The sequence below is a fragment of the Bidens hawaiensis genome, unplaced genomic scaffold (genome assembly GCF_021521415.1).
Source record: "Bidens hawaiensis isolate Kalapana, Puna unplaced genomic scaffold, B.hawaiensis_p1.1 tig00000780_1, whole genome shotgun sequence".
Lineage (NCBI taxonomy): Eukaryota > Viridiplantae > Streptophyta > Magnoliopsida > Asterales > Asteraceae > Bidens > Bidens hawaiensis.
This window is the reverse complement of record NW_027491045.1, coordinates 2453736-2468095: the sequence shown is the minus strand read 5'-3', so window position 1 is coordinate 2468095 and position 14360 is coordinate 2453736. Positions and strand designations below refer to the sequence as shown.

At 35.2% G+C, this 14360-nt stretch overlaps 1 protein-coding gene across 1 annotated transcript; it reads left to right on the top strand.

The window, feature by feature from the left end:
• Positions 1-402: 402 nt before the first annotated feature.
• LOC143538045 (putative E3 ubiquitin-protein ligase ZFP1) lies at positions 403-6512 on the top strand. Its single transcript, XM_077031688.1, has 6 exons — positions 403-1010; positions 2193-2906; positions 4300-4685; positions 4771-4869; positions 4996-5154; positions 6052-6512. The coding sequence occupies exons 2-6, from the start codon at positions 2222-2224 to the stop codon at positions 6196-6198; spliced, it is 1476 nt and encodes a 491-aa protein (XP_076887803.1). The 5' UTR covers positions 403-1010; positions 2193-2221; the 3' UTR covers positions 6199-6512.
• The last annotated feature ends 7848 nt before the right edge of the window (positions 6513-14360 follow it).

The following is a 14360-nucleotide window of genomic DNA, read 5'->3' as shown; positions in this document are numbered from 1 at the left end:
ATTTTTATTAAAAGTAATGGTGTACATTTATAATGGAGTCAAGAACCTAGCACAAAATTTATGTCTTTTAGGCTATTTTTAGGCCGAATACACGAACAATTTTAGATAAACACTGATGGGTTCACAAGTTAACCGATTTAACCCTTTTGTATTAAATTAAAAAATATCATAAGTTAAACAAGTATTTTACCAAAAATTAGAAGATAAAAAATTTTTTATAACCCAAACGTACATGATATATATCCTCTGTAATTTGTTTTAATTTATAACTTTAGAACATTAATATAAAAAAATCTATAAAAATATACAAGTACACGGGATTTGCTCGTATCAACCTATGCAAACTCGTATAACAAGCTTCATATCCAATACACGTCGAATTTAATTCGTGTTAAATTTCCAAACTCGATTTACAAACCCAAAACACGTAAACACGACCCATTTAACATATCTAATTAAAAAGAAACAGATAACATAATAATATAAATAATAAATAGTATTAAAAAGAAAAAATATAAGCATAAAAAGCACATGGACAGCATATCTTTTATGTAATAATAATAATAATAATATATGTATAAACTGGGAATCGTAAATACGGAAAACCAGAGCAAAGAAAGTTGCGGTTAAAGCCAAAAATTAGACAAATAATAATAATCACAAGAGGGTTTTCTTTTCTTTTCTTTCATCAATTCCCCCAAATTAATTAATTTTAATTATTATAATTATTATCATCTTCGATCAATTTCATCATCTCCGATCAAACCCTCATCTGGGTATGTATCCAATTACCCCCAATTTTATTAATCTGTTGCTAAATTTCAATTTCAAGTAATTTGAGTAGATAAAAAGCCGTAAGCTTTGAACATCAATTGATCATCATTGGGTTATCGATAAGGGTTTTTGGTCCGATTGTAAATGTGTTGATGATCGTGTGTTTTGTTACGCTTTTTTCGCTCAATTTGGCTGGTTACTTGATACGAGCTCTGGGTCCGTTTGATGATAAAAAGGTATGATTTTTATTGTATTTTATGATAATTTGTGTTTTATATTGATTTTTGCGAAGTGGGTTTTGTTGGAATTTGGAAATTATGTTGGTTTTGGGTTTTATTTATTTATTTATTTTTATTTGAAGAATTTTATGAGATTAAACCCAAAAAGATGTGATTTTTTTGTATTTTTTGGGTGTTAATTGGTGTTGAAGGATGTATGAAATTAAGGTACGAGGTTTGGTTTAAGGTTGAATCTTGAAATTTATCTGGGCAACAAAATTATTACAAGTTCAAGATTTTTGTAGGGTCATATTGGACTTTGGTTTAAGGTTGAATATTGAAACTTGACATTGGCTATTAGAGAAATAAATGAGATTTTTGTAAGGTTGTTTTTAATGTTTTAATGAATTTTTTTGTGTTGAACAAAACCTGCAAGGCTGCAATGTTTGTTATGCGGTTCTAAATGGCTGTGTAGCGATTTTTTTTTTAATTTAAATTGATAATTTCACAAAAGGATCCAATTACAATAGAGAGACAGTTTAGCGGGCAACACTTATGGCGGTGTAGTGATCGTGTACTAAAATGCACCACTCATTTTGAAAAAAATAAAAAAATTAGGGAAATTTGCTTCTTGGCTTTCTGTATGTGAATTTTGAGTGCAGCTGGTTGTTGTGAACTCAAACGAGTACATACGATTTAGGGTTTTATTATACAGTTTGGTTGCGACTTGTGATTGATGAGTTGATCAGTTAGTGTTCGTATCATAACATCATTTGTCATTATTTTCTTTTGATTGAACATTTAGGTAGGTTATACATATCCTGCAATTTAGATGGTAGTTATATACTTACATCAAATGATTTAATGCACATTTAGGTCAGAGTTTGGCGTTTGGCTCAGACTTTTGCAACCTTGTTTAGCTTATATGTAAACGTAATGCGTTGTCGATCGGTGTGCTTTGTCATATTAGTTGACTTAGGTTATACGTGTACCGGATAATGCATTTTACAAAACTTTTCGGATGACGTATATGTAATTTTATAGTGTCTTAGGTAGCTTATCCAAGAACATATCTGGCATGATACAATATACGTGTATGCTTTACGAGCACCGGATATGACGTAGATGTAAATTTGTGTTAAGTATGCGCCACATTAACTTTTACATTATCTAATACATATTTTTTTCTTGATTCATCAGGATTTACTCGCATTTAATCATTCAAGAACATGGCACAACGAAACATACTTTATACGGGCCCAAGTCTTGAGCCAGAACAAGGCCAAATTCACCCGGAACCTTGCATAGTACCTTACGGTGGACAACCGAGTTTCCCACAACCAAATAATAACCTCACAATATTACCACCTTCTGGAACCCGAGCAACTTTCAACCCTCAACACCTACCAGAAAATCACGGACCATCACCTTTGCCACATGGCATCACTCAGTTCAACAATCTTGATCATCTTCACCATCCCGCCAACAACATATTTATGACACCTGGCGCCCGAGTCTACCCCGTTGCAATGAATCATGGGATGCAAGATCAATTACCGTTTCAATATTATATGGACGTGTTTAAGAGAAAGAACGCGGAAGGGTTCTCGGGAAACATGCAGTATTATTACTCGACACCAGGGTCGAGTTCTTCGTCCGCAGTTCCTAGGAATACAGACGGGACAATGATGGACCCGGTGGCTCATAGAAGTGGGAGAAATAGAGGCTCGGGTGGTATTGGAGTTGACCCGGTGTTGACTCATAGTAGTGGCCATTTGATCCCGGGTAACTATGGTGGTCAACCGATTCAGACGGTTGTTTCTAACCCGTGGTTGGATCAACCGTTTTGTGGTAACGGTAATGATGGCGGTGCGTTTTCATGGAATCACGGTCCGGGCTTGCCTTATCTCCAAGGTAATTAATTCTTTGATTAAATCTATCATTACTACAAAACTCTTATTTTATTTTCCTTTTTAAGAGAGCTAACATGCAGTCGATATCGTCGATATATCACTGATATATCAGTGACATATCAGTTATATGTCACTTGGCGAAATATCAGTCAGAATATTGGTACCGATAAGATCAATGATATTGACCGATATTGGACTGATATTTGACCGATATATCACTGATATTCCCGATATCAGTGCTTTAAGTCTTAATTATCGACTTTTAGTGTTTGATGTTAGTGTTTTAAGTCTTAAATCAATTCTTACCTGCTACGATTGTTAGTGTTTTGCAATTTGCAAAAGGTTAATTTGTTAATGGTAGGAGACTGTACTGAATTATTAGTGTTAAATTGCTATATATATGAATGAATTTTACATGATATTAAAATTACTAATATCCCCCCCGATATCTCACTACGATAACCGATATCTCAGATATCGGTCCTTGACCGATATCCGATAATTTTCCGCATTAACTGCTTAGGAGTTAAGCTGCGTATCGTGATGGATTTAGTGGTTGTAGATTTTGTTGCTTTTAAGGGGATGTTTTGATGCGTGTTTTTCTAATTGATTATTGTGACTGATAGGATTCGAATAAAAGTTAGATGATGATATAGGTAGACGTGCTTCTTGAAAGTTATACGAATTTGTGCAATATAATGAGCGATAGAAAACATTGTTTGGATGTGCTTCTGCTTAGGCCTGTATACGAACTGAACGTTCAGTGAACTGTTTGTGAACCGTTCGATGAACGAACATGAACATACGTCTTGTTCGTTCGTTTACATTTGTGAATATATTTATTATTTAGTAAAAGTTTTTAGGGCCATTATAATTTAGTCTAGTTTTAATAACTTTTTAGGCCTAGTACCTCGTTCACATTCAATTTTAATCAGAGTTAGCTCAGACATGTTTGTTCGTTTACCTTCGTGAACAAGTTCATTTTCTTAACAAAGGAACACGAACAAGAAAACCTATTCGTTTAATTGTTCATGTTCGATTGTTTGTTCGGTTAAGAGTAAACGAACTAACACAAAAAAGATGTTTGAAGTTTGAACTGATTATTAAGAAATTAATAAAAGGGATGAAAAATGACATTTTTGTGAAAAACGAAAAAGACGGTTTGAGCGTAAAAGTTTGTCAAATTAGGTATAGAAAAGGCACAAATAATTACTTTTATTTTGGTCCTTAGATTTTATTGTTATCTCGAAAGGTATGAAATTTATTATCCGAACTCCGAAGCTAATTATTTACTTCAAAATAATTAGAACCATAATTATACTCCATTAGTTCTATGAATATACAACTTTGCCATTTTTGTTAACTTTTTAAATTTTATTACTTGCTTATTGCAGGACCGATAAATGGTAGCGGTATCGAGGCTGCAAATGCAGGATTACATGGATATCAAGTGACACCGAGCACCAGAAACCCGACAGCCTTCATGCACCCGGCAGCCATTCAGGGGCCCCACAATCTCCACCACCCGCCGCCACCAATGGCACCATCAATGGCGCCAACGCAAGGCCCTAATATGGACTTTCATTCTCAACTGGCGTCAACTTCCCGCAGGCTTCCAACTACCACCACCGTAAATCCTTTTATCGAGCCCGGGCCCAGGTTTGTGGGCCCCACACAGCCAACTGGAATCAGGGTTTTTCGGCCTCATCGACGCGAGCTCTTGATTGATGCAACCGCAAGGCATCGGGCCTTTCCTCATTTGAGGGTTCTCCCTGAAGATGTAACTTTTTCTTTCTCATGAAAATATAAAATTTTAATTATTTTGTAATTTATTGTTTTTATTTTTTTATTTTTTTGACACGTAGGGCGTTGCGATTCTTGATATTTCTGGTTATCATGAAGTTGGAAACTCGGTTGATCAGCATAGAGATATGCGTTTGGATATAGATCATATGTCTTATGAGGCAAGTTACAAAATTTTGTTTTCTTTAGCTATGAAGTAACTAAGAAAAATGTCTACTATTAGTTTTGTTAAGATGATATTTTACCATTTTCATGTCGTTTTTGCAAACTTTTTTAATTGAATGCAGGAGCTTCTTGCACTTGGGGAACAGATCGGCAGTGTTGGCTCGGGTTTGTCAGATAATTTTATTCTAGAACATTTAAAAACCCGAGTGTTTGCATCTTCTTCTGAACCTGAAGATTCATCTTCTGATGATCAAGAAATTAATTCTTGCGTGATTTGCCAGGTATTTCACCAATTAAAATTATGTTTTTTTATCTTTGGTTAAATGCTCTTTGCTTATATTTTTACAAAAAAAGAAAGAAAGAAATTATACCATCTTAATATTTAAAACGACAACATACTTTCCATTTTTTCGTGTCGACAGTGTTTTGCACGTTAAATTCTGTCTACATGTTAAATTTACACAAATTTGTGAAAATAGTTTTCAAAACCTGGAACGATGCATCCCGTTGTTTCGCTTGTGTATTTTTAATTTTTTTACGTGAATTATTTTTCTTTTTTTCTACTTTTTTTACACAATATTGGATGTACGGGTTCCAAGTTGTTTAAAAAAAAAAGAAAATCATATTTTTGTTCAAAATTAACATGTAGAGAGACTTTATTGTGCAAAAAAAATTCAGGACTTTTATGAGAATAACAGGAAGTATTTTGGTTTTTTATGGTATTTTCCTATTTAAAAGTAAATTCACAAGTGTGCATTCTAGACAAGGACTTAGGGACTATCCAAAAATTAGTTTAGTGACTTTTTCGTGTATTTTTTATAAGTTGCGCGACTGTTTCATGATACGTTAGAAAGTTTGTTGGCTTTTATGGTATTAACTTAAACATTTGATGCTGCCTTAATAAGAGTAGGCTTTACAGTATATATTCTTGCGCTGATCGCATAAAAAAGTAACCAGCTTTATATTTTAGGTAGACCGTAAACCAACTATAGTTAGGTTAGACTTAACCGACAAGTTCTTAAAACATTCCATTCAAGGCAATCTTCTAAGTTAACCAGTAGTCATATGTCATGTAGAAACAAGGTCAATTTGGTCAAAGCTATTATCATAAGCTGCAACACTGTCATTTTCAATGATTCGATGTTTATTATTCATATGATTATTTTTACTTTTTCCAGAATAATTATGACAATCAAGAACAAATCGGAGTGCTAGATTGCGGGCACGAATACCATGTTGACTGTTTGAAGAAGTGGTTGACCGTGAAGAACACCTGCCCGGTTTGCAAGGCAACAGGGCTTGCTGCAAAAGAAAAAGGGTCGTAAAACTGGAGATATGAGAAGAGAGACAAGACGTCGGTTTGAAATAATTTAGCCATCGTCTTGTTTCTCTTCTGATATATAAAATATATAAGTGAAAGAGAGGGTGATGAATGATGGTGTTCTTTCTCTTTTATAAATTATGGTAAATATGGAAACTTGGTTTTGTTTCTTTCTGAGATGTGACGGTTAACAAACTGTTGAAAAGAACCGTGGTCTCGGTTGAACCTTTTTGTACAGACTTTTTATCGGTCGACAGTGGATGGTCTGTCTGGAGTAATATGTAATGAATGTTAATATCAGGTTGAACGTTCTTTGAATCTTTCTGTTTTGGTATTAATGCTCGAGGTTTCAATGTATGTCATGGTTTGGTTCGGTCAGGCCGGTATTGGCAAAACTTTTTTGACCGAAGCGCTAACTATGGTTTTGAAAATTGACAAATCATACCGAGCAAAATTTTTATTTTTTTTAAATCAATGTTTTGTATAAAAATTAAAAAAAATTGTTTACATATCCATAATACATGTGTTAAAAATTTTATAAACAAAAAGAATTATATGGCTGGTTCATATAAATTATATGTTCTTTTCTCATATAACTATTTAGATAAATAACAAATAATTAGTGAAATATCGAATACCTTTTGTAACATGGTATAAGTGCAATGTATACGGTTCTAGAACCCACCTGCTACTCATCATCTATCGTTCGTTTGTCCATTGTTGAGAGTTGCCATGTCCGAAGATGGTAGCTTGCATACAACAGACGACATTTCGGTCAAAATAGGCAATCTCCTAAGAAATGACCTTAATGCAAAAACCAAAAACCCAAACAAAACCTATACGACAACCTCAAGATAGCGTGTTTCGGTGGTATGGCGGCTGCAAGAGAAGAGGAGAGTACACACTAGTTACAAGTAGCGCGTTTGGGGTTTTTTTTTCCTCAAAACACTGTTTTTTTTTTTAAATAAAAACTTTCACATTTAGTCTCTAGAAATAGATGCAAATATGGTCCAAACTTGTCATAAAAAACAAAAACTATGGATCTTTGATTGTGGCGCAACCGGTACGATGACTTATGAGTTATCTTGACATTATCTCAACGTCCAAACTAGTGAAAACACACATCCACACGGGCTAATAGGGGAATAATGGATGTAAAAATGGGAGGAACTATTGAAATTTCACCCACATTAAAAATCTTCGATTGCCTTTGTGTTCCCTCGTTGTCACATAAATTACTATCAATTAGTCATGTAACAAAAGAACTCAGCTGTACTATCCTAATGCATCCTACTTTTTGTATTCTATAGGACATCAGAACAATAGCTATCATTGGACATGGTACTGAAAATCAAAGACTATATTACGTGGATGAGGTGACTCAAAGTGGTACTGTGATATTGACTCATGGGACGTCGGAACGAGAAGCTTGGATATGACATCGAAGATTAGGCCGTCACATCTACAAGTTATTTGCATATTTTATTTCCGAAAATATCTTCATTTAACGCGTTTTAGCAAAAGCCGCAAGAAAACTTTTAAACCCAACACACTAAGGTTGCTCTACCATTTTTGTTAATCCATTCTGACGTATGGGGTCCTGTCCCATCTATTGGGAGGCAAAACTTTCGTTACTTTGAGATGTTTGTTTTGAATGTTGGTAATTGTATATGCATGGTGTAGGGCGGGTTTGTTTCGATGGTCGATTGTTTAGAGGTTTCATCACCTCCAACCATGGTAGGATCGGAAAATTTTTTTTATAAAAGATTCAATCGATACAATCGTGATATATAAAAGATTCAAACTTGCTTAGCAAGACATAATTAAGTAAGATAACAATACAAACATAATCAAAGTATAATATCTTGTATATCTTTTAAGTTTTAACACACTCGCATATCTCCATATCTTCTGCTAATATTAATAACCTTGTCGCGCGTCAGCTCTATACGCTGCCATTGATAGTTGTGATCGACAAGGAACTTTGTTTCAATAATCGGAGTTTGATAAATCGGTTCGAAGTATTGATTGCTAAAAGATGATTAAAATTGAACAGCTTTGATTCATGCAAAAGCAAAAGCCCCTGAATATACAACTACATAACCGTCAATCCCGCAATCTTATTAGTCACATCATCAATATATAGCAGTCCCTAGAACAGGTGTATTATGCGATTTTGGCAATGGCAATTGCCCACAAACACATGAATTAATGGTTCATGTTCCAAACTCGACTAAACTATTAAAAACAGAAACTTTTGGATCTTAAATTGGCAAATTTGCTGCCGATTTCGACGAACAACACTATTTGCATCAGTCTTAAGTTGTCTAACAATGCCTCTAAACAAATTACAAGAAGGCCTCAAAACATAAAGACTACATGTAAAACTGATGAGTCCAAAACATTTAAATAGTGTCTCTTAACTATTTATATATAACTTAGGCTTATGATACATGTGTCGTGTTGTTTTTAAAAAATATAAATTAAGAAGTATGTAAAAGTTATTTGGGTTTTTAAAAAATTACTAGAACTAGACTTTAGCAACAGTAAATTAATAAACAGATAAATTAACTACGAAGGCTTATTCATTTTTTTAACCTTCTCAGTGAATTTAACTTCAAATAATTTTGGAGCTTGTCACCGTCTAAATTTAATCATTAGTATAGTGAGATCAACGACCCAAAACATTTCTTATGTTTTTTCAAAAATCAACTGTTTATAGATCTAAATTATTTATATATAGAGAGAGGTTCATGAACCAGAAGATCTTTGAAAGCAAGAATTCTAGTATGATATTTGAGAGAATTATATGAACCAGAAGAACAAATATATGATCAAGAATTGATTATTATGGTTACGGGCATGTAATTGCTATAACAGTTTTCAACAGTTATGAAGCTTTTGAAATTCAAATACAATAAAATACGCTCCCCATTTGTGACACAAAAATACATACGAAGTGCTAGGCCCTAGCCAGACCCCGCTACCAAGGGCGTTGTGTCACACCCATGTTTTGGATAAAAATCAGCTAAGGATCAAGTATCCAAATTTGTTATGTGAGGTAAGGTGCTAACTTGATAATGACAAGTGTATGAGCATAATATTGGTGAACGCAAAGATGTGATTACGAGGGAAAAAGCCCTTAACCAAGATAGTCTTACTTCGGTCAAAACTTATCAAGGTAATCGTTGGTAAAATAGCTCCGGTCAATGATTAATAATATAATCCTTGGTCGAAGTACTTTAGTCAAAGATCAACAAGGTAACCTTTGGTCGATGAGTATATGGTTATCTCGGTGTCCGGCACAAAAAACCCCCGGACGGTGAAAACTATCACCGTCGAGTTTATTAATGAACAAAAAGCGATTACAAATGTTTTTGGAGTATATGATCAAGATTACAACGAAAGCTAGTGTATAGAGAGAGTATTCGTTTATGCTCTAATGTGTGTGTGAGTACATGTGTGTTTCCTATTTGATCATTACTCGAATAAATAAGAAAATATCAATAACAACATTTCCTATCTATCCGGAAGTCTTCCACTTAGCCGCTCCACGACCTTTGACCACGTGCCAATTGCCATCCAGTAGCGAAATAAGCGGAAGAACGAGTCACACAACCGTTGATGATATTTAAACTTCAACCTTCTAGAGAGTTCGTCCATAATCAGCTATGTTGAATTAGGATCCTATATCCATAACCCAGCTATAAGATGTTCCATGAGGATAATTGGTGCAAATTCGTCTTGAAGTTGATACACCTGTCTAACACATCACCATACTAAACGCAATCATTAGTAAACAAACAATACCGAGGATCGTCGATCCTTTATACCCTGACATCTATTTCAAGGATAAACTATCCATAAGATAGTTAAGGATAAATGATCCTCAGTATAAAAATCGTGGCCTAACAATTGCCCCCAAAATGGCGGGTGACAGTGGAGCACAGCTGTCATTTTGAAATTCAAAATCCTGCAAAATAGTAGATGATTAGACGTGTGTCAGGCGGTTGATATTCACAAACCATAATTATAAGCCGCCTATATATGTGGTAATTATAATCCTTTTATAATCACACATTTTAAGCGTCTCTCAGGTATCCTTTCATCTTTTTTATTTATCTTTATCCGATATGTCGACTGTTTCCACATATTCTTCCTTCTCTTTCTTCCTTCATGATGAACCGTATTCACAAAATATCCTTCAATCACCTTCTTCCGAAGTCTGTAAATTCACAGACTCAGAAATCGATGAGATTCGATCATGTTTTCCAATCAACACGGTTTTCCGACCCTTCGATTCCACAGCTCGTAGTGACAGTATCTCGAAAACTTGGGTTTGCTTTCCGGCCTAACCGTTCCTCATAGGTTATAAGTATCCATTCCCCAATTTTACTCAAAGGTTATTCAACTTGGTGGGAATTTTTTATATTCAGACCATGCCAATGTTGTGGAGAGTCCTTCATACCATAGAGAGGATTACCGTCGAGGAGGGGATCGAGTTTGGCTTAGCGGAGTTAGCATACATGTATAACCTTGTTACCCATGGTTCCAAACGTTTCGTCTTTAAATCGAAACCTAATCAAGAGAACCCCATCTTCAAAGTCACCCTTAAGAATACCCTCTGGAAAAATCAATTCTTCTTCGTAAGACGAGACTCTATTCCGGGTGGAACTAATCTTCCCAAAAAGTGGATACCAAAGGGTAGGATCCGGGATCCTTAGATAACATAAATAGGATATTTTATTCTTTCGCTAACCACTTCCATTATTTGTGTAGTTGAAAACTTCGACCTGCTGACCGATCTTCCAGGAGTTGAAGATAGAGTAAGGAGGTTTTTATCATTGGATCCCGTAATCAGAACTTTTCAGGAAAAGTCTATTGAAGCCTTTCAAAGACCAAGGCCAGAATCAATCATGTCAAGTAAGAATAATAATTTTCAGTAAAAAGTGTTAAAAGTTGAAAACTTATCTGCTATATGCTATTTATAGGTGCCCCAAAGTCTGGAAAGTCTGCTTCCAAGTTCTCCCTCAAGGATATCGACTGCATGCTTAACAAGAAAAGAACTTTGAACTCGACTCCAACATCCGAGCCTCGTCCAATCACAACACGAACAAAGTCTGGATCTAAGAGGAAGAAGAGCTCAGACACAGAGAACCCATTTGATGCTGAAAAGCAGATCCTGGACATGCTTTCTTCTGTAAGGATCCTTTATCTTCACCAACTTCCATTATCTCAAACTTTTCTCCTTGGCTTATCCTGTTTTCATTTATAGGCCATCGATTCTGCCCGACATCATTATGAGAAGACTGTCGCCGAACACGATAAGACCCTCGCCATGTTGAGATCAACAGCTGCTGCTAATGAGAAGGCCCTCTGTCACACCCTCAAAATCCACTAACGGAGTTTTACCGTCAGAGGGTGTGAACTAACAGGATCGGAATCATTAGTTATAATCAAACCATAAAAACGTTTAAATGCAAATAAGTGCGGAAGCGTAAACCATATAAATAAAGATGATTCAAACAATGCATGTTCCTAGACCGCGCGCCCGCCTCGGCTACCTGAGAATAACATACTAAAAGGGTCAACACGAGGTTGGTGAGTTCACAAGTTATATAAAAATAAATCGTTTAGCGTTTGCGTTCAGCGTTTTACGTTAAGTGTCTTGCGTAACCACGTTACGGCGTTTAAGCGTTTTGCGTAACCTCGTTACGGCGTTTCAGTGTTGCGTAACCCCGTTACGACGTTTAAGTGTTGCGTAACCCCGTTACGACGTTTAAGTGTTGCGTAACCCCGTTACGACGTTTAAGTGTTGCGTAACTCCGTTACGACGTTTAAGTGTTGCGTAACCACGTTACGGCGTTTAAGTGTTGCGTAACCACATTACGGCGTTTAAGTGTTGCGTAACCACGTTACGGCGTTTAAGTGTTTTGCATTACCAGATAGTGTTACGTCAAATTATATATCGATAGGTAGCTAATCTATACAACAAGTATCGCTAAGTGGTTCGAGACCGAAGCTGACTGTTTATCAAGTGCCCGTCACCAGGTCAACCCAGACCATGGTAAGTGTTAGCCAAAATTACACCCACTCAACCTCCAGTTGAACTTAGCGTCGGGTGGGGTTTGTCAAACCCAGTAGTACTACTCAACAGTGACTCGCTATTCCAAATATTAACCGGTTCGATGTGTGGGACTTCAAATGTTACGTTTGCCGCTTAGCCTTTACAAGTGATATATAATTTATAACAAAATCTTAAATATGCGTTTATCTCAGAAATGCGTTTATCGGAGTATGTTATCTCCCCCAAGTGAAAAACGTTTGAAAACAGTTCAAAGAGCGGGGTAAGTGAAACTCACCGTTTGCGAAGAATATCCCAAATTAGATCACCAAGTGATGCGCGTCGTAGAAACTCTCTAGCGTTCTAAATAACAAAGAGATTTTCTAAGTATTGGTACGTTTAACGAGTCTCTAGACTCGGCACATAATACCTATGCACGTAACAGATTTCGTGTTTCGTTTGTGAATCGTGTGTGACTTAAACAAGTACAATTGTGATACGATACATGAGTGAGCAATTACTTTCGTGTCACGTACTAATAACATACTTTACTAGCAATTATCCCCGTAAGGGCATTTTGGTCAACAAACAAAATTAACTAACCATTATTCCCCATAAGGGAAATTTGGTCAATTCATGGCAATCAATTAGCAACTATTCCCCGCAAGGGTATTGTGGTCAAAACATAACAAATATACCAAAAACTATCATATTTCATGCATTTTTACACAACTCAGCAGTTAGTTTCATTATGACAGAATTTCTACTTGAAAGATTGTACTATTTCACCGATCATAACGTCTCAATTAATTCACCAAAAATCACCACAGAAGCATACATATCTTAGGTTTCCAGAACATATTTTATCTTATTTTTATTCCACATATTTTTCTTATAATGACCAAAACATTACAGCAAACTCATATCAGTCAGATTCATGCGCAACAGAATGTTATTTGCAATTCCCGTTAAACGAAAAATCCAATAAATGCAAGACCACTTGGGTTAGGTTCCTAACTCAATAAGTCAACTTCCAGAAGTGGAACCAACCCAATTGGCCTCGTAGATCATGAGATATAATATTTACAAAACAACCTAACAGCAGGTCTAACAACTCAGCTTTGCACCACGTTTTTGTAAAATCATAAAAGTTAACGTTCACACGTCCAAAAATTACAAATTTATATTCTTTAGAAACTAGACTCAACCTAGTTTACTGTAGTATCAATTATCTCATTCATTTACCACTTTTACATCCCGTTACAGTCATTCAATCATCAATAACACAATCTGTCCAGAAACTGTTTTCATCCAAACTCAACAATTTAACTATCTATAGATCACAAATCATTCATAGAACATTCTAGACATCATAACTCCTATCAATCATACCATACATACATAGTTAGGGTTTTACTTGATATCAAACTCAAAGACAACAATAATCATGCAACAATATCAAATCTAGTTATCAATCATCATCAATTAAATCAAGAATCACATGAATATCATAATACCAAGAAATCAGCCATAAAGGTTTACAATTAACCCAATAAAACTAACAATTAAACATAGAGGATACATAGAATAGTTGTGTATACCTTCCTAGCACCTTAATCTTCAATCAAACTTGAAAGATCTTGATTGTGTGTGTGTGTATATTAATCGATCTCAAGGAAATAAAGGGAGGGGATGGCTGCCGATTTTTGTAGGGGAATAGGTAGGAGGTTAGGGTTTAGGTTTACCATGTATTTATAAAGGAATATGTTACACTTTGGCCCCTCAACTCCTAAGTATTACCTTTTCTAGAACATTCTATCATAACTTGCACATTAAGTTAACATTAAGTATTACTTTTTCTAGAACATTCTATTATAACTTGCACATTAAATTAACATGACAATAATATTATCACATAACACATAATCCTAACACATAATTATCACATAATTAGTGTTTTAGTGTTTTTCGTTTATTCATCAATCGTTTGCGTTTCGGTGCAAATCCCGAAAGACTACTACACATGTAGTAAGTGTTAAGCGTCATTTAAACCCTAGTTTAAATGTAATGAGGTTTGCGTTTAGATTCAATAATCTAAAGTT